This window comes from Gorilla gorilla, chromosome 19, assembly GCF_029281585.2.
Source record: "Gorilla gorilla gorilla isolate KB3781 chromosome 19, NHGRI_mGorGor1-v2.1_pri, whole genome shotgun sequence".
NCBI lineage: Eukaryota > Metazoa > Chordata > Mammalia > Primates > Hominidae > Gorilla > Gorilla gorilla.
In genome coordinates this window covers 32,843,245-32,870,407 of record NC_073243.2, presented here as the reverse complement: position 1 = coordinate 32,870,407, position 27,163 = coordinate 32,843,245, and the positions used below count along the sequence as shown (strand labels likewise).

Here is a 27,163-nt window from a genome sequence, read left to right as displayed (position 1 = left end):
TAAGTAAGACAGCCTCCTGGGGCCCCTTCTTTCTTGGAGAAGGCACTTTTCCTATGATGCCAGGTTCCTAGTTCCCGCCTCTTCTGCCACTTCTGCAGGAGCCACCCGAGGCCTTGAGGGGCCCTTTCAGAACCTTGGGTCTGAAGTCATTTCTTATGCCCTGGGTTATCACCTTCAGTAGAAAGTTGGTGGTAGCTACAACAGCTACAACTGTCTCCTTCATTATTCTAGTGCCTAACAGGGCCTAGAAAAGAAGGTGCTCAACAAAGACTCTTACTGATTAAAGGGGCTTGATTAGCTCTGTCAGCAAATTCTGCCTCCAAAAGTCCTTCTCTGTTTGGCTCCCGGAGAATATTTCCCTTCCGTGTGTCACTCCCTAGCCCCACCCTCAGTCACAGATTTCTGGTCCCTGAACCCTGGATTTCCAGGTGTCATTCCAAGGTCAGGTGGAACCAAGGGCTCCATGATCTTCATCCCCTGGTGTTACTCCTGCGATTATGTTATGTTTGGTGGGAAAAGGAATTCTGCAGATGCCATTAAGGTTACTAATCAGAGAGCATCTGCACGGGCCTAACCTAATCACATGAGCCTTTTAAAAGTAGGAAATTTTCTCCAGCTTGTTGCAGAAGCGAGATTCTTGTTACAGTTGAGAGATTCTAATTGTGAGAGGGATTCAACAAGAGGAAGCTTCTCCATTGCTGACTTTACCATGAAAGGGTCAATGGGACAAGAACTTGAGAAGCTGAGGGTAGTCCTTGCGGAGACAACAGGGACTTCAGTCCTACAACCACAGCAACTGAATTCTGCCAACAACCTGAGCAAGCTTGGAAGAAGGTTCTTCTGCAAAGCCTCCAGGTAAGAGCCCAACCTGACTGACACCTTGAATTCAGCCCTCTGAGACCCTAAGCAGAGAACCCTGTTGAGCCTGCCCAGCCTTCAGACCTACAGAACTGTGAGGTAGTAAACACGTGTTATTTTAAGCTGCTAAATTTGTGGTAATTTGCTATACAATGATAGGAAATAAATGCAGCAGCCCTCTGGGCCCTTCTGTAGCAGTACCCTTCTTGTCTTCCGGACTTCAGTTCAATCAGTTCTCTACTGGGAGAGATAAAGAATGATCATTATTAGTAGGCATAAAATAACAACAGCTATGGTGACCACTGTTGTCCTTGTTCACTGACCAATTATCCAACTGCTTCACTCTCTCTGGTTTATGCTTCCCTCCCCAAACCCACACATCCTTCACAGCTTCCTCTCTGTTCTTTCTCTAGGTGAGCTTTGAAAATTTATGATAAAATCCTCTATCCTTGAGCTATATCCTTTATGTTCCCAGGACCCACTCGGCTTCAACATAAGCAAACAGAAATATAAATAAAGACAAAAGTATGTGTAGATCCTGCAGATTATCTAGTCAGGTCTGGGGCAATAAATGGGTGCCTTTAAGAGTCAGATCTGATTTGAACAGAAATAAATCAAATTAAGATCTCTGATAGGCCGGGCGTCGTGGCTCACACCTGTACTCCCAGCACTTTGGGAGGCCAAGAGGGGTGGATCACCTGAGGTCAGGAGTCCGAGACCAGCCTGACCAATATGGTGAAACCACCTCTCTACTAAGAATACAAAAATTAGCTGGGTGTGGTGCCATATGCCTGCACTCCCAGCTACTCAGGAGGCTGAGGCAGGAGAATCTCCTGAACTTGGGAGGCAAGGGTTGCAGTGAGCTGAGAGTACGCCACTGTACTCCAGCCTGGGCAACAGAGTGACAGCGAGACTCTGTCTCAAAAAACCCAAAAAAACAAAACAAAAAATGTCTCTGATATACAACTAAGGGCTGGGCACAGTGGCTTACATCTGTAATCCCAACACTTTGGGAGGCCAAGGCAGGTGGATCACTTGAGGTCAGGAGTTCAAGACCAGCCTGGCCAACATGGTAAATCCTCGTCTCTACTAAAAATACAAAAAAATTAGCTGGGCATGGCAGCACGTACCTGTGGTCCCAGCTACTCAGCTGGCTGAGGTAGGAGAATGACTTGAACCCAGGAGGCAGAGGTTGCAGTGAACCAAGATCGCACCACTGCACTCCAGCCTGGGTGACAGAGCAAGACTCTGTCCCCCTGTGCCGCCCCCCAAAGAAAGATCTCTGATACACAACTAAGATCTCTGTGGATCTCTGATATACAGCTAAGATCTCTGTAGATCTCTGATATACAACTAAGATCTCTGTAGATCTCTGATATACAACTAAAGCTGCACAGGCTTGAGCATCTAGGGCCGAGACAGCTGCAATCTTGGATACTCTTAGTTATATCTGAGATAAAAGTCCTGCATCTGAGATACATATCTGAGATAAAAAGTCCCATTTGTAAGGTTCAGGGCTTTACCCAAACTACATGGTGCTCAGCAGAATGGCCATCTAGAATCTTGCACAGTTGGCATTTCTTCTTTCAGAAACCCCACTTTCCTTGGGTTTAAATAGAAAGAACCCATCAAGTAAAGCTCCTTTTTTTTTTTTTTTTTTTGAGACGGAGTCTCGCTCTGTTGCCCAGGCTGGAGTGCAGTGGCGTGATCTCAATCTCGGCTCACTGCAAGCTCCGCCTCCTGGGTCCATGCCATTCTCCTGCCTCAGCCTCTTGAGTAGCTGGGACTACAGGCGCCCGCTACCAGAAGGGACATGCTTTTCAAGTGCCTTGCTTGATCTCCTATCATAATGAATCCTCCCTTTCTCCTTAAGCAACCTTGCTCAATCCTCTTTTTAGGACTAACTTGATTCTGTTTTGCAGAATCGCAAGCAGTTGTTTATAGATGCCCCCTCCCACCCTTGCCCTGGCCCTCTCTGGCTCCTTAGGGGCAGAGGCCATGTCCCATTGATCTTTACACTTCCCTGGGGCCTGCACAGTGAGCACTGAATACCCGTTGAAGGAGTTTAATTTCTGCATGGAGTTAGATTTATAGTTGAGATTTCCTTTGCTGTTAGGTTTCAGGTAGGTGCTCAAGACCCCTTGATCCAGGGAGAAAAGGGCCAGGCGGCAGTTGCCGCTCAGTCTGCTTCTGAAATCTCCCCACAGGAGTAAGGAAGGGGCTGCTGGGAGGTGATGGTCCTACCACCATGAGGAGGTTGAAAGAAGGGGTAGGGGAAGGAAGCTCTGAGGGCCAACCTCACTTCCCATCCCTCAGCCAGCAGCAAGCAGGGCTGCTTCTCAAATTTGATCTGTTCTCTGCCTTGGCAAAGACCAAGTGCATTCCCTGTACGTGAAACAATGCAGTTGCTGTTTCAAGGCAGACAAAAAGACTGTGGGTGGGAAAATGTGAGGAAAGTCTTTTTCGTGACTTATTTTTTTAAAAACGTATGTTGTGAGAAAAGGTGTCATGAAGATAAAATATGCAGTAAATTCTGAATCATGAAGGAAAAACATTTCCCACTGTCCTCTAAGATCTACTATATTTAGTTATTTATTCAATCACTCAGCACACTTCAAATGTGCCCTGACTAGGTGATGCTTCCCTTTGGGAGATTTGTGTATGTGCTTGTCTTCTAGACTGGAGGGTCTCCAGGGCTGGGACCTTCCACAGTTCGTCTTCATATCCCTAATGCCTGGCACTGTGACAGCAAGAGCTCAGGAGATGGCAGAGCCACAGAGACTGAAGGGGGCCACAGAGGTAGAGAGGAAAAAGGCAGAGCCAAGGGGCCTGGGAGGCCAAGTGCTTTAGGACAAGCACTGGCAAATGGCACAGAAGGGCCAAGTCAGCTCATGCTGAAAAGGAGCCAAGGGATTCAGAAAACCCACTGGTCACCTGCAGGGGGCTGCTATGGTTTGTTGCTCCAAAATCCATATGTTGGAACCCCCAAGGTGATGGCATTAAGAGGTAGGGCCATTGGGAAGTGATTAGGCCCTGGGGGCTCCACCCTCATGGATAGGATTAGTGCCTTTATCCAAGAACCTGAGGAAGAGAGTTCTTCCCTTTTCCCCTTTTGTCCCTTCTGCCATGTGACGACTCAATGTTTCTCTCCTCTGGAAGATGCAGCCACAGGGCACCATCTTGGAAGCAGAAAGGAGCCCTCACCAGACACCAAATCTGCCGGCACCTCAGTCTTAGACTTCCCAGCCTCCAGAACTGTGAGAAATAAAGTTTTATTATTTATAAATTACCCAGTCTGTGGTATTTTGTTATAGCAGTAGCAATGGATTTAGGGATATTTAGGAAAGAAGGTTGATTGCAGTTGGGTCAAAAGTAAATGGAAGAAACATTCACTGATATCTACAAATAAACATGTTTTTAAAAGTCTCTACTAAAAATACAGAAATTAGCTGGGTGTGGTGGTGGACGCCTATAGTCCCACCTACTCGGGAGGCTGAGGCAGGAGAATCGCTTGAACCCAGGAGGTAGAGGTTGCAGTGAGTCGAAATCGCACCACTGCACTCCAGCCTGGGCAACAGAGCAAGACTCCATTTCAAAAAAGAAAAAAAAATCATCTAAATATACACTGCTACATGACTGGCTAAATAAACTACAGAATACCATGCAGCAGTTAAAAGAATAAAGTAGACCTTTATCAGGGTTTCTCAGCCTCAGCATTATTGACATTTCAGGTGGAAAACTCTTTGTCATAGGGCTGTTCTGTGCATTGTGGGATGTTTAGTACATCCCTGACTTCTACCTCCTAGATGCCAATAGCATTCCCCACTCAGGTCGTGACCACCAAAAATGCCTGCAAACATTGCCAAATCTCCCCTGGGGGGCTCACTAGCCCCTGGTTGAAAACCACTGATTTATACTTACGGATCTGGAAAGATCTCCAAGACAGATCATCGAGAGAAAAAAGTATGTGGCAAAAAACAAAACCCCACAACATTTTATATGATACTATCTACGTAAAAAAAAAAAAAAAGTATTGTACACACCACAGCTCCATAAATCCATATTGTATACATAAGCACATCTAAAGTGGTCTATAAAGTCAAAACTGTTAGCAGTGGTCACCTCTGTGGAGGGGGACAGGGAATAAGGGTCATAGTGAATTTTGTTTTGTTTTACTTATTTATTTATTTATTTGAGACGGAGTTTTGCTCTTGTCACCCAGGCTAGAGTGCAATAGCGTGATCTCAGCTCACTGCAACCTCTGCCTCCCGGGTTCAAGCTGTTCTCCTGCCTCAGCCTCCTGAGTAGCTGGGATTACAGGCGTCCACCACCACGCCCAGCTAATTTTTTTGTAATTTTAGTAGAGACAGAGTTTCACCATGTCAGCCAGGTTGGTCTCGAACTCCTGACCTCAGATGATCCACCCACCTCAGCCTCCCAAAGTGCTGGGATTACAGGCGTGAGCCACTGCACTGGGCCAATTTTGGTTTTATTTGTATGGCTGTGTTTAAACAAATAATGAAAATGGAAATGTATTTGGTGTTAAAATTAGTAAGTGAATGGAAATTGAAGATATGGAGAAAGCACATGCAAACTACTTCTGACACGGTTTAGTGGTGAGAGTGAGGCAGAATTCAAGGAAGGAATTTTTAGAATGTGGGAAAATTGAGCACTGCTAAATTCAGTCAAGTTACAATTTTGTATAAAGCACTATGAGGAGGCAGTGCATATCTTCTAGAATGCTTCTACTTATTAGCTCAAGATTTCAATAACACTTTGCCAGCAATGACTTTCCCACTAGAGTTAAATATGCATGAAATAACAGAATTCCTCTTTCTGTTTTTCTACCACATGTTTCTTTAATTTGTGTTTCTTTGGTGTGTGTACAGCTTTCTCTAACTAAAGTGCTGATGCCATTATGGAAACTGTCACTCTTCAGAGTTGGAAAGACCCAAGAATAAAAGCTGACTCTGACTTGTTTGGTCTGGCATGGCTGGGGATACTGCAGGAGTGTATTTGTTTTTCATTAATTTGTTTGTCATTTTTCTCCATGATCTATGGAACATTTATTTCCCCTGAAGCAAAAAGACCTGAAATGTCAAAGGTTTTTTGGTTTCTGTTGGGGTAATGAATTGTTGAGAAAAAGAGATTTTTTCTTATATGCTATTTTATTGTAGAAAGAGACATTTTGTGACCTTTTGCTGTTTTACAGTGATAATGAATTTTCTGACAGACTTGGAAACTTTGGGCTTCTATGTTAAAATAATAAAGTCTGAGGAATAACATTGACCTGGACCTTTGAAGAATTAATCAAATACAGATTTTGGAAAATTGATGACTTTGGTCTTTATCAAGACACTCTAGTTTATTACTGTCATCAAGGCAGTACACAGATTTATACCACATAAAAACATCCAACAATTAACTACAGACCCAAGTCCCTGAACAGAGATTTTGACACTCTTGGTGGTTGGGAGGTTTAGGCCCAGGAGACCTTCAGCCTGATCAGTGTTGCTTTGTTGCCTTTTTTCTTTGTTCTTTTTCAAAAATTTAGTTGCAAAAGTAATAGGTACACTGAATTGAATAAAAACGATACTAAAAATTATCCATAATCTCACCCTCTAAAGCTAACTGACCATTATAACATTTTGGTATACTCTTTCTAATCCTGTTCTTTTCTTCGTTTGTTTGTTTTTTGAGACGGAGTCTTGCTGTCACCCAGGCTGGAGTGCAGTGGCGTGATCTCGGCTTACTGCAAGCTCTGCCTTCCGGGTTCACGCCATTCTCCTGCCTCAGCCTCCTGAGTAGCTGGGACTACAGATGTGTGCCACCATGCCCAGCTAAGTTTTGTATTTTTAGTAGAGGCAGGGTTTCACCATGTTGGCCAGGATGGTCTCGATCTCTTGACCTTGTGATCTGCCCGCCTCAGCCTCCCAAAGTGCTGGGATTACAGGTGTGAGCCAACACGCCTGGCCTCTAATCCTGTTTTAATGTCTATATTATTTTTACACAACTGAGACACTGAATACAAAATTTTATTATTTTGTGGTTTTTCCTCTCAAATATTGCATATAATGTTTTGTTTCTAATCTCAAAACACTTTAAAGGAAAACTGTAGGAACATTAATAAATTCTACCATTGTTCCTATGAATATGATGATTAGATCCATTTTTCACATGCTCTGAAATTGTAGGTGTGTTTTTGCTTTTATTTTTGGGAGGTGAGAAAACAGGCTCACTGAGTCCAGGAGGCAGGCCAAGCTCACATAATGATGACAGTGGGCAAGATGCTCTGTGTCCCTTGGAGACAGAGTAACTGACCAATGGGTGTCCCAGTGACTACTTTGACTACCCAAACAAATGCAAGGTGTGTAATACCAGGCCACAGAAATCTCTCAGCCGTTTAAGAGGCATGAGCATGGGGAATTTTCCTCTTTTGCACAAAGTAGTGGCACTCCTAATCACCTAGAACTCTTTCTGGGGACTTTTTGGGGTTTGCCTATACCCATCCATAGTACTTCCGCAAGATCAGAGGAAGTACTTGAAAGAAGTCAGAACCCATAGCCTAAGTGGGTTTCCCTAAGAATGTTCATAGGAGAAGAAATCTGCTACCTGATTCTTGATTTCCAGGGACCTTCTTCTAGGGTGGTAGATACTGAGCTCCTTGCCATTTTTCAGAAGCTTGGGTTTTCTTTCTGAATGTTCACATAAGGAGAAAACCAGGAACAAAAGGAAAAGAGACCAAGCTTCTGCAATGAGCTCTAAAATCTTCATGTCTTGCTGGCTTGAATATATCTTAAACTTTTTTTCAGCAAATGCATCATGTTACTTTAGGATCAGAAAACATTTTGGCATTTGGATAATCTGAAAGATAATGTAAATTGCTATACAACTAGCTTAAATAGAAATGTGGGGGAAGAGATTATAAATACTTATGATATAATTTGGATATCTGTTTCCTCCAAATCTCATGTTGAAATGTGATCCCCAATGTTGGAGGGGGGGCACAGTGGGAAGTGTTTGGGCCATAGGGGCAGATCTCTCATAAATGGCTTGATGCCCTCCTTGAGTCTTGTTCTGTTCATGTTTTAAAGAGCTGTTCTTTAAAAGAGCCTGGCATCTCTCTTGCTGCCACTCTTGCCATGTGCATACCTGCTCTCCCTTTGCCTTCTGTCTGAGGCCTCATCATAAGCTGAGCAGATGCTGGTGCCATGCTTGTACAGCCTGCAGAATCATGAGTGAAATAAACCTCTTTTAAATTACCCAGTCTCAGATATTCCTTTACAGCAACGCAAAACAGACTAATACAATTTATAAAACAGTTCTGAAATTCAAGGTCTTACATCTCTGTCTTTAATTAGATATCTTAGAAAAAATATTTAGTCTTCAATACTTATACAAATATTTTAAATTCTAAAGATTGAGCTTCAAATTGGGTGAAAGTCCTCTAGACTAGGGGCTCAATATTCAAATTGTAGTCAGAGACCCAGCAGTATTGGCACCACTCAGGAGTCTGTTAGAAATGCTGAATTTGGGCCCCACCCCAGCCCGACTGAATCAGGTGATTCGTGTGCACATTCAGGTATGAAAGGCACTGCTTTAAGTGTAGGGTAGTAGACCAGATGTGTTGGAATGCCAATGTTTTCACCTAGTATTCCCAGGTGAGTTCCTAGGATATGCAGGAAAGTTATTAGACCTGTTCACAGCCTGCTGTTTTCTTCCCCATTAATAGCCTAATTTCTGGCATTAACTTTTCATCATGACTTAACTAATCATCAGAATCTGCCCCCAACTGCTGACAGAGACAGTAGCTCATAACTATCTGTGATTTTCTGAAGTAGGAAAACAATGCCAAGATTATTGTCCTCTTGGTTTTCAGTCAGGTTAAGATAGGCAGAAAAGAAGATGGCTGGTTTAAAAGCATTTTAACAGCTGCACTGGTAATATACTGCATTTTGACAGATGTGGTTAGTAACTCTAAGGAGTGCATTTTTCTCTCACTTGCTTACTTTTGTTTCTAGAAGTAAAACAGCCTATGGGTAATACAAGTTTTCAGAAGTATTCAAAAGTAGGCCTAGGGTCAGGAATGTGTTTGGTTTAGCAGTTAGGAGAATTTAAACTCAAATCCAGTTGGTTTTTAATTCAGCTTAATCACCAAAACCTGATACAGTGCCACCAAGTTATCTAAAAGCAAGCAGATACTGCACAATGGAAGAGTTGATGTCATCCTTGGAGCTGCCAAACCATCAACAATTTGGAAAGTGATTTTAAAGAGAAAATGTAAAATATGAAAAATGTAGTTCTTAGCTTTGCTTACATGCTCTTCCAAGTGTCTGTGATTTATGTGCATCTTTTTCCTTTCTTTTCTAAATTGGTTTTCACTGTCATTATTTTCATTTAAAAAATGTTTATTCATTTCAGCTCAATGCAGGGTAAATGCTGCTGTTTATAATTTGTGGAAAGACTACCAAAAAAATCCCATATACATTTGAAAATATGATTACAATTAGAAAAAGGGAAAGGTTTAGATTCCTTTTCAGTCTCTAACATTTATTTTTTAAAACATTAGTTGTTAACAATTAGAAATCAAGTACTATATTCTAACTTGTCCAAAAAATAACCCAGATCCAATCTTCAACTTTCTTTAAATAAAATGTATTTATGTCACAAATAATTCTTATATCTCAGTCAAAAGATAAGGGAAGGTAGTACTTAAGCTGACTTTCTCATTCCTCTTTTATTATTTTTTTCTTTTTTGAGAAAGAAGCTAAAAGTCAGCTATAAGCACTGAACTATTTTTTTCGAAGGAGTTTTTACAAAATGATGTAAAAGAAAGGATCTGAAATGAATATAAATAGTTCAAATACCCATGACTTCCTCTTTAAGTCATTTTAAATTTATACTAATGTCAGTCTCAAGTAAACCTCAGTCTCTTAAACTTGCCGTCAATTAAGCCAAATCTAAGCTTTCTTACGTCTCACTTTACAAACAAGCATTAGCTATTACAATCAAGTACCTCTGCCATCTATCCAATCTTTTCCATAGATCTTTTTTAAAGGTTAAAAAAGTTAACCCCATGTCTTTCCTTTTTCTTTTTTTTTTTTTTTTTTTGATGGAGTCTCGCTCTGTTGCCCAAGCTGGAGTGCAGTGGCACGATCTTGGCTCACTGCAACCTCTGCCTCCTGAGTTCAAGTGATTCTTCTGCCTTAGCCTCCCAAGTAGCTGGGACTACAGGCGTGTGCCACCATGCCTGACTACTTTTTGTATTTTCAGTAGAGACGGGGTTTCACCATTTTGGTCAGGCTGGTCTTGAACCCCTGACCTTGTGATCTGCTCGCCTCAGCCTCCCAAAGTGCTGGGATTACAGGCGTGAGCCACCGTGCCTGGCCCCTTTTTTCATTTTTTCTTTAAGAAAAGACATTTATTCAACAACTACTTATTGTGCTACTGTTCTAGATGTTTGGGTATAGAAAAGAACACAAAAGACTAAATTGTCTGCCCTCATGGAACTTGTATTTTAATGGAGACAGGAGGATGATAAATAAATATTTAAAAAATAATTGTGCCAGATGATGATATGTGCTTTAAAGAAAGGCAGGTACTGGGGGCAGGGGGGTAGCTACACAGTGCCTAGAACACAGTGCACTGTCAACAATGGTTAGTTTCTTTTCTTTATTGCTCTCCATGTGATTTCTCTCAACTCCTTTTACTTAATTGTGTATATTCTCTGGTTCAAAACTGCTTCTGTGAAGGCATTTAGGAAAGAAAACAAATAGCACAGGTGTTACCCCTCATGTATTAAAGGAAGAAGCTAAAGCTGACTGCAAGCTCTTTTGCTGTGAAAACAGTATGATGCCCCCAAAATAAGTGAGAGAGATACTAAGACTTCTACAAACATTCCAAATTTGAAAATAAGGGCAGGTAACAGGGCAGAATGGAAGCCTCCAAGGGGGAACCTCTTTGGCTGCCATGGGTCAGGAGCATTAGGAATCACTTACGACAGGAAGCCCCAGAGCGTCCCTGGCATATCAGAAGGAAAGGGCACCTACAGGGGGTTCATCCTAATAGGGGCACAGCCAGCTGCATACCTAGAACAGAGTCCAGATAGTGACAAGAGACTGTAAACCTGGCCCCAGATCAACAGCTCCATCAAATAGAGCCCACCTAGACATGATTTTCTCTTTCTAGGATGGCCCACTGTACCAGTCACTTCTCATCCATAGGCTATTAGACCACTAAACTAGTTATAAATATCTTATATAAACTACTCCTCCTGCCTTTTCTCTGAGACAGAGTCTTGCTCTGTCGCCCAGGCTGGAGTGCAGTGGTGCACTCTCAGCTCACTGCAACCTCTGCCTCCCCGGTTCAAGCGATCCTCCCACCTTAGCCTCCCTAGTAACTGGGACTACAGGTGTGTGTCACCATGCCCGGCTACTTTTTTGTATTTTTTAGTAAAGACGGGGTTTTGCCATGTTGGCCAGGCTGGTCTTGAGCTCCTGGCCTCACGCAATCCACCCACCTTGGCATCCCAAAGTGCTGGGATTACAAGCATGAGCCACTGTGCCCAGCCCCTCCTGCCTTTATACTTGAGATTATTCTAACACTTTGCTGAGATGGATTCCAAGGATAATCCAGCTATATCATTTTTAGTAAAAACCAGCCTACAAAGGAAAATTTATATTTTACCCATATGACTGAATCAGGCCCACCCAGGACTTCCTCTTGGTTGAGGCACTTAAGGATTTGGGACTTGGATTACATCTATCAAGTCCTTTCAAGCAGTGCCTAAACCAGCCTTTGTTTGGATAATTGGGAGAGAAATGGCTAGACTTTGACTAGGGCTGTCATTCCAAATAATTCTGGGACCCACAGTCCTAACGGCAAAACAAGAGTCTCTACAAATAAACTTCCACAATTTCTGAAATTTTTTTTTTTTTTACTTCACTGAGAGTTTCCGGTCAAACAGGAAGTGCTGAAACCCCAGCATCTATATAACCACCTGTGGAATTAGCAGATTTTTCTTTATTTTGGGATTAAAATAGTGCAGACACAAAGGGACTTTCCTGTGGACAACAGCAATAGCTGTTTTAAAAATTCTACAAACTAAGAATAGGAGGGAGTTTTCTTACACTGATAAAGAGTATAAAAAATATCTGCAACCGATATCATACTGAACGGTGAAATGTTGAAAGCTCTCCCTAAATAGAAATAGAAAAAGCCCACCAAAATATTAACAATGCTTATTTCTGGGTAGCAGAATAATAGGTTTAGGGTGATTTTTTGGTGTGTATTTTTAAAAATTTTGAGCTTTTCTGTATTTTTAAAAATTTCTTGCACCACCCCTCCATTCTATTATTTGTACAAAAGGAGCTTCCCTGTTGCATACAGGATGAAATCCATCTCCTTAGTGTGACACATTGTCCTTGTTTAGCTTTCCCATCTCTTCTTTCATGCCTCCCCTTTGTCCCCCAAATAGGCTCACACACCTTTTGCTCACAGCCTTTTCTATTTCCTTTGATGGTCTTTTCCACCTAGGAACTCTCTGAGGTTCAGTGGAGGTGAAAGAGGGCCTGAGTGTTGTCGCCCTCCTTCACTCTCATAGCAACTATCAGACTCCGTGGAAATGACCTGACAATTAAGTACAACTTGTAACGTCTCTACCACCATAGCTTTCAACTGTTATCTGATTTTCTTTTAACTTTTTGTATGTTCTTGTTCTCTCCAACTAGGTTATAAGCGACTTGTTGTATTTTTCATAAAGTCTAGGGCAACAGAGCAGGTATTTGTGGTAGCAGAATAATGGCCCCCTAAAGATGTCCACGTCCCAATCCCCAGGACCTGGGAATATGTTAGGTTGCATGGCAAAGGGACATTAAGGCTGCAGATGGAATTAAGATTGCTAATCAGCTGACTTTCAAATAGGGAGGTGATTCTAGATTATTTATCCAGGTGGGCCCAATGTTATCACAGGAGTCCAGAAAAGTTGAAGAAGGAGGCAGAACAGGTCAGAGAAGATGAGATGATGGAAGCCAGGTTCAAAGAATGTGCTAGAAAAGGACCCAACCTTCCATTGCTGGCTTTGAAGATGGAGGAAGGAGGCCATGGGCCCAGGAATGTAGGCAGCCTCTAGAAGCAGGAAAAGGCAAGGAAATGGGATGTCCCCTCAGCCTTTGGAAGGGACTGCAGCCCTGCCAATCGGTACCCTGGATTTAGTCCAGTGAGACCCGTGTCAGACTTCTGACCTACAGAACTGAAAATATCCAAAAAATACGAAAATAGAGTGATGGTTAAGTATTGGTTGTTTTAAGCCATTGAGTTTATGGTAATTTGTTTGATCAGTGATAGAAAACTAATAGTGTTAAATATTCTTTTCCTTCATTCACATTAAAATCAAGAAAGATAAAACTAAAGTTGTTGAAGTAATGGACAAATTTAAAGTATCCTTTTTGAAAACACCTTTCCTAATCACTCCCAAATGCTGTCACTTCTTCATTTGTCCTTACTGCTTATATTATATCACTTATCATTTGTTCTACTTTATTTTATAACTGTGTTAATATCCTTTCCTGGGCATATGTTTTCCTCTGATTCAAAAGAATCTTTAGAAGCAGGGGCCATATACTCATTCCCTAGGTATTTGCTGCCAGAGGTAACAGACTTCAGTCTATAAATGCCTGATTACTAACATCTTACATTATGGGTTACTAAACAGGCCGTTTAGTCTGTTTTCAACAACGTCCCAGAAATGTTTTCAAAAGTTTTATTTCAGCCTTATACACAAGCACCCTAAAACCCCTAAAAATTCTGACAAGATCAATAAATATTTACAAAATAGATTTACTTTGTAAATTTTAATTTCACTGGATATGTTCCCTAAAATTTTATGAGGTTTTATGTTTTTACACAATTTTATGGTAGACTCTTTCAAGAAAGGTGGATATATTTATCTTTACAGATGGTAAGACTGGGGAACTGAGGTAGGAGAATGACTGGTCCAGACTGGGAGAGGAAAAAAGGAGTCTGGACAGCCCCAAATCTTTACCAGACCTGGGGAGGCTCCAGGGTGGAAGACAGAAGGGGCGGAGCCACTGGACCTGAGAGGGACTGTTTGGAAGTTAGTCTGCTTTTGTGTTGAAATTCAAAATCAGCATAGAACCTTTAATCAACTATAATTAACAGGCTACACTTGGAAGCTATGGCTAAAATTTCTAGGCTGTACCAGAATTAAAGAAAAGTAAGCAAATAAATAAATGGTCAGTTGGACATGAGACAGTCTGGCATCAAAGTAACCCTGGGGAAAAAAAAACAAAAGCTGATGTGCAAATGGAGTTATGGGCCACTAACCATGTGGTGCTGTAGAGAAGGGAGCTGGTGAGGCAGCTGGCCCTTGGTCAAATGGCCTAACTCCAGATGCAGGGCCAGGCCAAGTCCTTCAGGTCAGCTTCTGTGATCTGGCTCAGAGAAGCCCTAGAAAATGTTGCTTACCCTGATTTCTCCAAACATAAAATTGGGGCAGTGGGATTTGCCATTTCTGCGTAGCCTAGGCCAGTGGTGAGAGTTAATTAGTGTTTTTAAAGTGCTGTGGATTTGGTTTGGTTTGTGTATTTTCTCGGGATGAAAGCCAGGATGCCAGCACCAAGTGTTAACAGTGAAGGTTTCATGCGTGCTTCTTGAGATGTGCTGTGTGAAGTGGGGTGGAGGGGATACGAGGCTTGTGGGACTGCCTTTGGCATCAAAAAGGCCACATTTCCAAACAGACTTTAGTGCTCCCCAAAGCGGAGGGGGCAGACTAGAAGCCTTTGAAAATTAAAAAGGAGAAAGCTATCTGTGTTTTGGCTCTGTGATTGAGGGCATGTAGCAACCCACACCAAGGAAAATTTGACGAGCTGCTAAAGACAAATATTGGCAGCTAGAGACGACACAAAATTCTAACTGCTCTGACCTAGTACAGGCAGGCACGGAAGCAGCAACTCCCACTCTATAAGAACCCAGCAGATTTCAGATATTCCAGGCTTGCCGGAACCCTCCTTGGAGGTGGTTTTCACAAATAAAGCTTTATGGCTTTATTCCTGATTAAGGAAGTCATATGTGCTCATAATTTAAAATTAAAACTGGAGAAATACATAAAGTGAAAAGTGCAACTTTCCCACCCTGCCCCAATCATAGCAGCCAGAATGTAATTGTTGTTCACTGTTGTTTGGACATATTTAAAGGAGATATTGTTATAATCGTTCCCAACGTATAGGTGATGAAACAGATGGCTGGAAGAACTTATCCACAGGCTCACAGGAAATAAGTCAGAGCTGGTATTGAATAAAACCCAGGGCTTTCTGGCACCCCCAAACTCTACCTGTTTTACTAGGTGACACTGCCCACCCCACACACAGCTCCCTCATCCCCCCAGCACCCTCCAGTGGAGTGAATACAAGGCACTGACAGGGCTTCCATGACTAGCTCTACAAGCAGAAGCTACCACCATCTGCAGAGTCAGATTACATGTGAATCCAGCAAGGCTAATGTGACTACTCGACCCATTTTTCCAGCCTCCTTTAAATGAGTCATGTCCCATCAACATGCTATCATATAGGTGAGATGATCGTAACTCATATCTGGGTGCCCTTCTCCCACAAGACAAGGGTAGGACACAAAGCGATGAGTCCTGCGAAATCAGCAGGACATGATGTACATGCCGGGTCTGAACAGCCCTGAGTTCCAGCTCTGATATTTAACAGCATGCATGACCTGGTGCCTCAGTTTCTTCACTTGGATTATAAAGAGTGAACAAACTGCCAAGGGGCCCTTAGCCTCTGGCATTCTATGCAATGCTGAGCAATCTGCAGCAGGGTGAGCCCCATGCATTCCCCCTAACTCTTGATTCTGCTTAATATCTAATGTCAGGCTGAAAGAAAGATGCCTCTGTGTCACTACTTCTCTAATATACCCAAAAAGAAATAAAAATGCCTTGAAAATGATGTATGAAATTACTATTGTTCTCATTAGACTGATTCTAATCAAATCAGCTGATGATAAATTATTCATTTATTAGCATGCATTCTTTCAATATGTATTAATCTCTTACACATAAGACACCGAGAGAACTATACAATGAAGTCTTGCTCTCCTTATAGCTCCGGATGGGGAAAACACGTGAATATAAATACTGCACTATGAGGCAGCAAGAGTTCACTGTCCTGGGAAGCTCCAGAGAAACTCAAGGGACTCAAGTTCAAAAGAATCAGAGAGGGCTTCATGGAGGAGTAGGAATGTGCACTGAACTCTACAGAAGGGGCAGGGCAACAAGGAAGATAAACAGTTCTGAAGGAGGGCATTGCAATGGTGCTGAATGGTGGGCGTTGTAGGAGGGCTTGCTAGTGGACAGCTGGGAACCACCAACAGCCTTCCAGCAGGGTGGGGAGAGGCTGTGTCCATGCCCTCTTCCAGACTCTTCCAGACTGGGTTTTAGCCAGACCTTTAGGTTTGGCTTTAGACTAACTGATCTCGAGTATTTATAACAGTACCTCATGCATCCCAGGCCATCATCGTTTATTTATTTACTAAATAAACAATCTTGGAAATGGCAACATAATACTGGGAAATGGCTTTGAATGTCGCTCTGAGGAGGAAACAGGGAGCAGCTCCAAGCATTCCAACCTGGACGACTCTTGGATCTCAAGCATGGATTTGGCAATTGCACCACAGAAAATGTGTGTGTAAGAGAGGAGAGGGTGGGAAGAAGGCTGTTCTTTCACCCTATAATCATGAGCAGAAATAACATCTCATTAGAAACTTTAAAGAGAAGAGGGCCTTTAAATGAAATAGTAACAAAGCTGTATAGAATCACTTTGAAGAGCTGGCCTTTGGTGCGGTGGAAAATGCTAACATCTGTCACTGCCCTTCATCTATAATCAAGCTTCTACCAGCAGAATCTGTGTGTCTCCTGTGTGTGCGTACGTTTTAAATACATACACCTATGTTACATGATTGGATATGTGTGTTCCAGCCATCATAGAATGCCACGTCTGACTTCCAAAGTGAGTCGTGGTCTCAGATGGGGCAGGATCATTACTGCACAACAGCCAAGATCAAGCCCGGCACCTGCAGGATAGGTGTATATGTTTTTCCTCTGGCAAAATAATGCCTTTGAAGCAGTTCTCCTTATGGTCTGAGCCATGCTTGCTGGGGCCTTGCAGGAGTGTGGAATTTGGGGCTGGAGCTCTCCTTGGAATCATGTAGAGCTGAATTCAGACCTGCAGGACCTTGTGCCTACCCTGGGATTATGGCTGTTCCCCCCCACTTTAGAGGTTTCCAGGCTTTCCCACTAATCAGCTTCAATGGTGCTATTCCCGAGGCTCTCTCACAGGTTTCTTACACTGACCACCCTGTGCTGCTGGACAAAGACAGATCAGCCTACTAGAAAGAAGTATTTTTAAAGACATGGAGGAATGAATAATTCTTACGAGTTTTCTCAGAAGGGAACAAAGGAAAAGAGAAGGGTACTATCTGAACAGAGACCAAAGCACTTCCAAGGTTACTTCAGAACAAAGCCTTCAAAAATGAATAAAAAGTCTCCTCAAAGCACACAGGAAAGCAATTACATCCCACACTCTGACACGGGTCATGAAGCTGGGAGGCAGGGGAGGGAGGAAGGGGATAAAAGCAGAGCTAGGGTTGGGGCACTGAGATAACCAGTGAATGATGAAACAACCAGAGGGAACATCCCAGAAAACAGGAGCAGAACCGAACTCAGAACAGCAAGAAGAGGCAGAGCCCCGGACTCAGAGGGAAGTCAGGCTGAGCCAGGCCAGAGGCAAAGGCTTTATAAATCTCTATTTGTCTATTGAGGAGGTCTGGGGAAAGGGATGAAGTTGGGCAGGGAAATCCCACATCATCTTTTCTGGCCGATCTTTTCAATGCAGGGAGCGATGAGGGTGGGCACTTAGAAGCTGAATGAATAGTTTCAAACATCTGTATATAATGTCAATTACAACTTAATAAGTGACTTGTAGCTTCTAAGTTATTTTTACTTAGGCACAAAAGGTAGGTTTGGGGTTTAAAAGGAGTGTAAGTGGCCATCTGGAGGTACTTTTAGGCTCAGGAAAGGCTGTAAGACAATAAAACAATGACTTTGACAGGTTGATCTGTTTATCATTCATTAGCAGATATTTACTGATATTAACCCAACAACTTACTATGATGTTAGGTTCTGTGCTACGGAGACCTTACTGTGCATATGGCAGTAAATGAAAAAGATAGAGACCCTATTCTCATGCAGTTTCTCTTCAGTTTTGGAGGGAGGGAAGGTTACGTTTTATTTATTTTTTATATTTTTAAATTGTGGTAAAATACAAACAACATAAAATTTACTATCTTAACCATTTTTAATTGTATGGTCCAGTGACATTAAATACATTCACGTTGTTGTGCTGTCATCATCACCATCCATCTCTACACCCACTCAACAATCATGCCCCATTCTCCCCTCCCCACAACCTCAGGCAACCGCCATTCTATTTTCTGTCCCTATGAATCTGACCGCTTTAGGTACCTCATGTAAGTGGAGTCATATAGTTTTTCCTTTTGTGACTTGCTTAGCGTAATGTCTTTAAGGTTCATCCATGTTGTAGCATGTATCAGAATTTCTTTCACTGTTAGTGCTGGATACTATTTCATGGTATATATATATATATATATATATATATGCCACATTTTGTTTATTCATCCATTCACTGATGGACATTTGGGTTGCTACTACCTTTTGGCTGTTCTGAGTAATGCTGAGTAATGCTGCTACAAACATGAGTGTACAAATACCTGTTCAAGCCCCTGCTTTTAATTCTTTTAGGTATATACTCACAAGTGGGATTGCTGGATCCTATGATAATTCTATTTTTAATATTTTGAGTAATCACACAATGTTATTGTCCATAGAGGCTACATTATTTTACTTTCCCATTAACAGTGAACAAGGGTTCCAATTTCTCTACATCCTCAACAATTCTTATTTTCCCCTCCCTCCCTCCCTTCCTTCCTTTTTCCACTCTCTCTCCTTTTCTTTCTTTCTTTTATTTTTTAAACTGTAGTCATCCTAATGGTATAATTTATGTATGCATCCTTGAGACTTTATGCTTTACTGCAGAATGGTGAATCTCCTGATCTATGAGAGATTTGGTGACCCCTGGTGTGTGTGCAGGTTTCTCTGTGAATGTGTACGTGTATCAATATTTTGTGCCGATCTTTGAGTATTTTTACTGTTAGTATCCAAGCCACAACCTACCATGTGCATGTGACCATGAAAAAAATCCTGACTCCACCAGCAGGATGGGCCTCTGGGCACCCTATAATTTGACTAGGGGAATGGGGTGTGTGTTGGCAGGGAGCGGGGGAGGTGTAGCTGCTGAAATCCAAGAGGCCAGCTTCTGGGGGCATGTGGTGCTAGGCAGAGGGCAGAAATCTCCTGGGAAGTGCGTAATGCCTATTCGTATGATTCACAATCAGAGGAGACACTGGTCAACAAACCCCAGGATGACCCACTAAGGGAAAGAGGAGATAGAAAAGCGGATTGATACGGTGATGTTTCGGAACGGAAATCAAAAAGGTGGCCAGGATGTAGTAATAAGAAACTCATAAAATAATTCAAATTCCTCTAGTGCATATAATGTTTCTAGCATTTTCACTTGTGTTTATCTATTTATGATCATGCCTTTGGCAACATCACTGCTTATCAATGGACACACTCCTTCTAGCAGGCAGAAAAAGGAGAGAAGCAGAGTAAGCAGATTTGCTCCTTTGAGGTCCCATTCATATAGAGACCCACAGAACACTGAAGCCAGAGGGACCTTGGAGATCATTTAATTCCTTCTTTACTCCACAGGTGAGGAAAGTGACGAAGTGGCTTTAGGGAAGGTGGAGGTGGAACGCTACCTTCTTCTCCCACAGTAAGCACCAACGATCTGGGAAGAGCTGGAGTAAGAAACCACAGAAATGCCTCTGTGATAACACTGATTCCATTCTTAACCCTCAGTTTACACCCGAGATTGGCTGCTTCTGATTTAACTCCACAAAAGCCTCTGTGCTCTATGAATATGATATCCAGACTTGGTTGTCCCCTAAGTACATGTTTTTTTATAGCTGGATTTAATTTTTCCTCATAAATGAATTGCATAGAAAAGGAAACGGGCTTGTATCATCATCCTAAAAAGGAGCAGGCACCCAAAGACAGCTCTTCTTGTTTCTTCTTCTGCCTCTCAGCAGAGTGAAGTGAATATAAAAACTGGGCAGAAAAGGCCCATGGGATTGCCATGTGTGAGGAGGTGGGTGGCACCTTGCTACCTGCAGGCACAGACAGCAGAGAATGCCCTGTGTGTGTGAAGCACAGTGAATGTGGTTCTACATACTTGCAAGAGCTGACAGTGTCCTTCGTTATCTGCAGGAGTCAGAGCAGGAGTCCCAAGCTGGCGGGGAAGCCAACATGAAGGCCTGGGTGGGCTCCAGAGAGGGAAGGAAGAGCAGCAGAAGGCCAAAGAGGATGCCTAAATTTGTGGCGGCAGTACTGGGTCTTATAATTCTACCACATAATACATAGGAAACTGAGTCCAAAAGAAGTAAATGTCCTTACAGTCTATGGGTGGCAAGATTAGGAAAATTTTCTATTCTAATTTCCATGTTCTTACCAACTTTTACTCTGGAGAAATCTTTTGCCTGTGCTGTTATTTTGCTAGGGCCCTTTAGGTAAGACAGGAGAAAGCACAGCAAGTTGCACCAAGAACCCTGCAGCACACAGTGCTGTGGTTAGTGTATTCGTCCGTCCTTGCATTGCTATAAAGAACTACTTGAGACTAGGTATAAATAAAAGAGGTTTAATTGGTTCAGGGTTCCACAGGCTGTACAGGAATCATGGCTGGGGAGGCCTCAGGAACTTACAATCATGGCAGAAGGTGAAGAGGAGGCAGGTACGTCCTACATGGCTGGAGCAGGAGGAAGAGAGCGAAGGGGGAGGTGCCACACACTTTTAAACAACCAGATCTCATGAGAACTCACTCACAATCACAAGAACAGCAAGGGGGGATCCATGCCTATGATCCAGTCACCTCCCGCCAGGCCCCTCCTCCAGCATGGGGGATTACAATTCGACATGAGATTTGGGTGGGACACAAATCCCAACCATATCACATAGGAGTATAGTTCTCAAGCTCCTACTTCAAATGCCAAACCAAAATACAGCTTAGTGAGTGAGGGGTCTTAAGGTTTTTCATTTGTAGGTGGAATTTAGCAGGTGAAGACATTTACAACCATTATAATGTGGGTGGCATATTCCACATATCCCCTAGACCTAGGTTATACTGGGCTTTGCAGTGCATTAAATTACTCAGAAAGTTTTAAAGCTGTTCCTGCCTCCCCACTATTCCCTTCCAGCCACCCTTAGAGATTTTGATATGACTGAAATGTATCTCTTAGGTGTATTGGGGTAGAGAAAAGTTTAGGAGTCATTGATGTAGCCTCACAGTAACTATTCACAGCTCTGTGATCAGCTCAGCTGATCAACTTACTTCCTAGCACCTTCTAGAAGGGGTTTTTAGGCCAATAGAAACATAATGCAAGTCACTTATGTAAGTTAATTAAAATTAAATTTTCTATTAGCCACATTAAGAAAGGAAGAGGAGAGAAGTAAAACACTAACAATATATTTAATTCAATATATCCAAAGTATTATCCTTTCAACAAATAACAAATCTATAATATTGTATGCATATAATACATAGGTGTACTAAGTCTTGAAAATCTGATGTATATATTCTACTCACAGCACATCTTATTCCACAGTTAGCCATATTTTAAGTACCTGACAGCCACATGTGGCCTGTGGCTACTATACTGGACAGCACAAATCTAGACTGTTCTTACAGTCCTTAGGGCTCAAACCTTCCCCTTGCCTCTCTCACTGACATGCGTTTACTCCAAAAGAAATAGAAATTTCTCCACGATGTAGCCATTCTCGCCTGTCTCAGGGCCCTTGCCTGTCCAGGTCTTAATGTGTCCACTTGGTCTTTATTGCATCTCAACTCTCCAATTGTCCACTGAGTCATCAAGTAATCATTACTGAGTGCCTAGCAAGCTCCCAGTATTTGTGTTAACTGACAAGGATAAAAAAATACAGGAGATGCTGACTTCCAGGAGCTCTCAGCTTGGAAATGCAGGCACAAACATGAACATGTGAGGGATGCTATACGGAGACACATGCACACAGGAAGGAGTGACTGCTTCTTCTGGGGCTCTGGAAAGCATTCACAGAGGGAGACATGGGGCTGGGTTTTTAAGGGATGAGAGAGATTATAGAGAGGTAGGGAAAACGTGTTTCAGGCATAGGGAAAAGCATATTCATGACAGTACGATGATCTGCATGGAGATGACAAGTGTCTAGGAAGTGAGAACATGACAAGGAGTGCCTGGAGTGAGGCTGGCCGGGCAAGTGGGGCCCGAGTGCCTGGTGACACATTTAGAATGACTGTGAGGTAATTCTCTGAGCAGGAATCTCCGAATGAGAATATTTTGTGGTGAGCTATAATGCAGTTTGGAAAAAACAAAGAAGTAAGGAGAGCCTGAACTAAGGGGGCAGCAGTATGTCCAGAAAGGAGCGGATGGGAGCCCCCATGTGAATAAGGGAATATAAGGGCACTGTTTGCAAGATGAGCATTATGATGAAAGCTGGGCAAAGGGTCTAATTGCTAAGGCTTTCTATGCCCAAACTCACTATGCTGAGGGCATTAGGGCCACTCGCATGGTATTTATACAGGCCTATTACAGTCCGTTGTGATCTGGAAGCACTACATGCATGCCTGCCCTGAAGGAAATGGTAGGGCTCTTTACAGGTTAATTTAGGCAGGAGGCAGAATCAAGCGGAATCACTTCCAGGACTGCTAGGAAAGTCACACTTGTGACACCCAGCAGGTGTTGGGCAGTACCCGACCAGCCCAATCAGATAATGTGGTTGCTCACACTACCCTGGAACCCAACTGTGGCTTATCTGACTGTGAGTTTTCTGGAAGGTGGCTCTGGAGCTCTCAGGTAAGAACAGGGCAGCAACATGACATCTACAGTGAGAAGGAGCCTCAGAGATGCCATGAGTTCTTCTTTTGTAAATGGGGAAGGCTGGGGCAGGGAGAGTTCAATGGCTCAATGGCTTAAAGGCTAGTAAGCGGCAGAGCAAGAATAGAATTCACCTTTCTTGTTTCATAAGCTGGTGTTCCTTTCACAGCACACTGCCTTCTGAGATGAGTGGGAGATATGTCCCGAAGAACTGTTTACCTTTATAGCAACTCAGGAAAAAAGAGAAAGCTAGGCTAGAGACACACTAGGTAATCAAACCATCTTGGTGGGCCAATTAGATTTAATCTAGTAGCAATGCACTGGTACTCACACGGTGAAGAGTCCACGAAGTTCGGGTCAATATTATGCAGCAGCTCAATTCTGGGGGATGGGCTTCCTTCACTGGAAAACAATTTTTAAGGGAATGTTAATTTCCTCTCTAATGGGCATGAGTTATTTTAATACTTCCCTTCCTTGTACTTATAGGAAATAACAAACCTGCCAGTTAACAACTCTGTCATGAATTTGGAGGTCTCCACAATCACGGCTGGTGCATCTTCAAGCAGTCATCGTTTGTTTACATTGACCGAACCCTTTACATAAGAACTTCAGTGTCAAGCATATGAAGATATTTTAAAAAATGATTCTGGGACCCTTTGAAATAAATATTGTGGCCTTATTTAAACATGACCATTTTTTACACCAGAGAAATGAGAACTCAAGTCACCTCATATAGACTTCATACTGAACACTTACGAGTAAATGAAGAAACTGCATCTGCCAAAATGGTGGCACCAATATTACAGATGCAACATGCCTCTTAAAGAGTAACCTACATCAGAAAAATTAATGTCCTCCATGTCCAAATTTGCAATACGGATCTTAGATTTAATACAAATACATGAGAAATACCTAGATCTCTTTAAGGTACACACAAATACAATCACAACTTTCATTTGTGCTGAAAAGTGACTTGGAGATCACTTAGTTCAACCCCCTCTTCTTACAAATGATGAAGGTACATAGTAAGTTATTGGTAGAATATTGGGTTGTGTGACTCTCAAAGCAGTGTTCTTAAGAAATTAGGAGCATAAACATCACCAGATGTATGTAGGGAGCACAATAGGCACCCAGGTCATTTTGCTAGTGTAGACTCAGCCTTACAGAAGTAGCTAAAAACAATTTAAATCATTGAGGGTGTACTGAGGACTCCCTGATAATCCAATACAGTTCAGCTAAGTACTAAAGGTTGCAAAGTACTGTTAACACCACAGGATTCATACGTAATATAAATAATCAGTAAGGCTCCTGACGTAACCAAGACATGGTTTCAGGTGTCCCAGTGTCCACACCCCAAACTCACAGTTAGCTGTTGATAGCAGTGGTTTGGGATTTCAATGCCCAATACAATTTCAAAAAATCTGGGTTGTGATTCACAACTTTGTATTTGCCAAGTAAGGAAATATAAAAACAAAGCTTAATGAATTAATTTAAAACAAAACAAAATAACAAACTTCCACTACCATCACCATTATTTTATAAAATAAAGTTAACAGCAAAAAAGGTAGGAAAGACACGATCTCTGAATAAATAACAGCTCCTTAAATTGAGCATATTTAACTTTGGTATTCTATAAGATGTCATTGTCCCCCTCTACTCCATAAATCACAGTGATCAGAGAGAGTGGAAGGGAAATATTCAGGGGTGCCCATGGTCCTGGGACAGCAGCGGCAGCACTGCAGGGGTGGGGGTGGGGCATATTTCCCAGGACCTTTCTTTTCCCATTTTCTTTCGGAGACACTTAAATGCCTGAATATCCTGGAGACTATCAACCAGTCCAAAATGCCAGGAACTATGGTTTGATCCCAGAAGCTCTGAATGAAAGTAGGAATGATATGTAAAGAAAATGGTAAATATGAGAAAATCTAAATAGAATGATGATGATGTCTAATTTGTGGGCTTAAAATCAAACAAGTATGCCGGGTACAATGGCTCATGCCTATAATCCCAGCACTTTGGGAGGCTGAGATGGGAGGATCCCTTGAGGCCAGCCAGGAGTTTGAGACAAGCTTGGGCAACATACTGAGACCTGGTCTGTACTACTATTACTACTACTACTACTACTACTACTACTACTACTACTACTACTACTACTAATAATAATAATAATAATTTGAGCATGGTGGTGCATGCCTGTAGTCCCAGCAACACAGGAGGCTGAGGCAAGAGGATCCCTTGAGCCCAGGAGTTCAAGGCTGTAGTGAGCTATGATCACACCACTGCACTCCAGCCTAGATGACAAAGTGAGACTCTGTCTTAAAACAAACAAACAAATAAAACCAAGCAGAGTTAAAATCCTGGAAAATAATAGCAAGCAAGGAAAGGAAATCAAATGAAAGCATTTTAAAGTATTTATATTGTTTAGAAGTGGGGTAAAGCTACTGATTAAATTTAGATTTAGCTAAGTAAAACTTTTGTGTTAAATTTTTAGGGCAACTATTAAAAACAAAGGCTTTTTCTGGACTATAGGTTGAAAACTCAAAAATTTCAGGGCCAGTATATTAATATATAACTACGCAGCTTTAAAAGTAGCGTTCACTGTAATACCCCAAAACATTAGGCACAATTAAATAAAAACATTTTCCTAATAACTTTAGAGAGAGTTTATATACACACTCTTCATTCGTGTCATTTTTTTCATTATTCAGAAGAGTCACAGGTATTTTAAAATAAGTAAATTTAATACGATGAGATGATTTTTTGAAACCAAGCATTGTGTATAATCCTAGTTGATTGTTAGGAAAAATCTTCATAGGCAGAATCATCATGATGCAAATAGGAGCCAACCCCTCCAACTATCTTAAGTATGTTGTCATTCTACTTTTAAAAAGCACTCATCAGAATATTTTGATAAGGATGTGGTTAGAGATATGGGCCAAGAAAACACAATATATGACAAGTGATTGAAACAATGACCAAACACCATTAGGGACTTCCTGAGGGGGAGGTAGAGAGGGATTGTGGATTTCCGTTAATAGTTAACACTTTATTAACACAGATTCAAGTAATTATACCCTCCACCACCACACACACACACACACATCAACTCAAGAAGGCACAGAAACTGCATGGTTAATTTCAGTGCAGACAAGGGTACAGTGTACTGATACTGCAACCAAGAAGGTGGGTTCAAGTCACCTGGAGAAGACAATCTGGGGGCATGGGACAGAAATGGAGCTTGTTGGAAGGAGAGGAAGGGGTGGGTGATGAGAAATCTCAAAGCTAACTCTGCAAGCCTCATAATTTTGCCTAGGAGATATTTTAGAGTCATAATTTTGAAAAGACCAGTAAATGGCAGAGACAATGGTTATTAGAGAGACATGGCCGATTGCTGGGGAGGAGAATCCTCAGGGCTGAATGCCATATATAGGAAGAGCATGCCCCAGACCCTGCGCAGGGCCCACTGTCTACTGAGGAGTTAAAATTTCCCCAGACCGAAGAAGCTGGACATGGGTACACAGCTTGGGAAGAAATGTTCACCACCATATTAATAAACTTTCTCTTTATAAATTCAAAGAAAGGGAAGTTCAGTAAATACCCATATGTTTTCGGCATTAATTTAAAGACCCTCTTAAGAACCCACAAATTCTTGGCCACTTAAATTTGAGTAGTCTCCAATAATCACATGAAAGATCCCTCTCTTGCATTTAGAAGGAAAATGCCTGGTGTGTGGTGAGTTTTCTGTTTTTGTTTTTGTTTTTCCCTCTGTTTTTTTTTTTTTAGAGCAAACGTTTTCCATTGTTGTCTCACTCCCATCCCTTCCTCACTCCTCTGGAAATTTTTGATATCAATAATCTCCACTTTCTTATGCATGTTCCTCTATCCTTCTGTTAAAAACAAAATACGAAAATTTTATTAACCGTCTTATTTGCCATTAGGTATCTTGTTTTTTACAGTACTCATTCTCAAACTTTGCTGTACATTAGAATTACCTGGGAAGCTTTTAAACCCCAGATGCACAGGCTGCATCTCATACCCGTAAGATCATTGGCGGTGGAACCCAAGCATTGGTACTTTTGGGCTCTCCAGATGATTCCAATGTGCAGCCAAGCATGGGAACCACTGCTCCTAAGCAATGCTTCCCAAACTTTAATGTACATATGAATCGTCTGGGGAGCTTGTTAAACTGTGGATCCTGATGTACTTGACCTGAATGCGGCCC

At 42.1% G+C, this 27,163-nt stretch overlaps 1 protein-coding gene across 1 annotated transcript in view; it reads right to left on the bottom strand.

Annotated features, from left to right (window-relative positions):
- ARSB (arylsulfatase B) overlaps nucleotides 1–27,163 on the bottom strand; it is a 206,659-nt gene that overhangs the window by 37,253 nt on the left and 142,243 nt on the right. Inside the window, exon 6 of the mRNA XM_019013558.4 lies at nucleotides 23,273–23,343. Within this exon, the coding sequence (XP_018869103.3) occupies nucleotides 23,273–23,343 (71 nt within the window). The remainder of the gene's footprint in view (nucleotides 1–23,272; nucleotides 23,344–27,163) is intronic.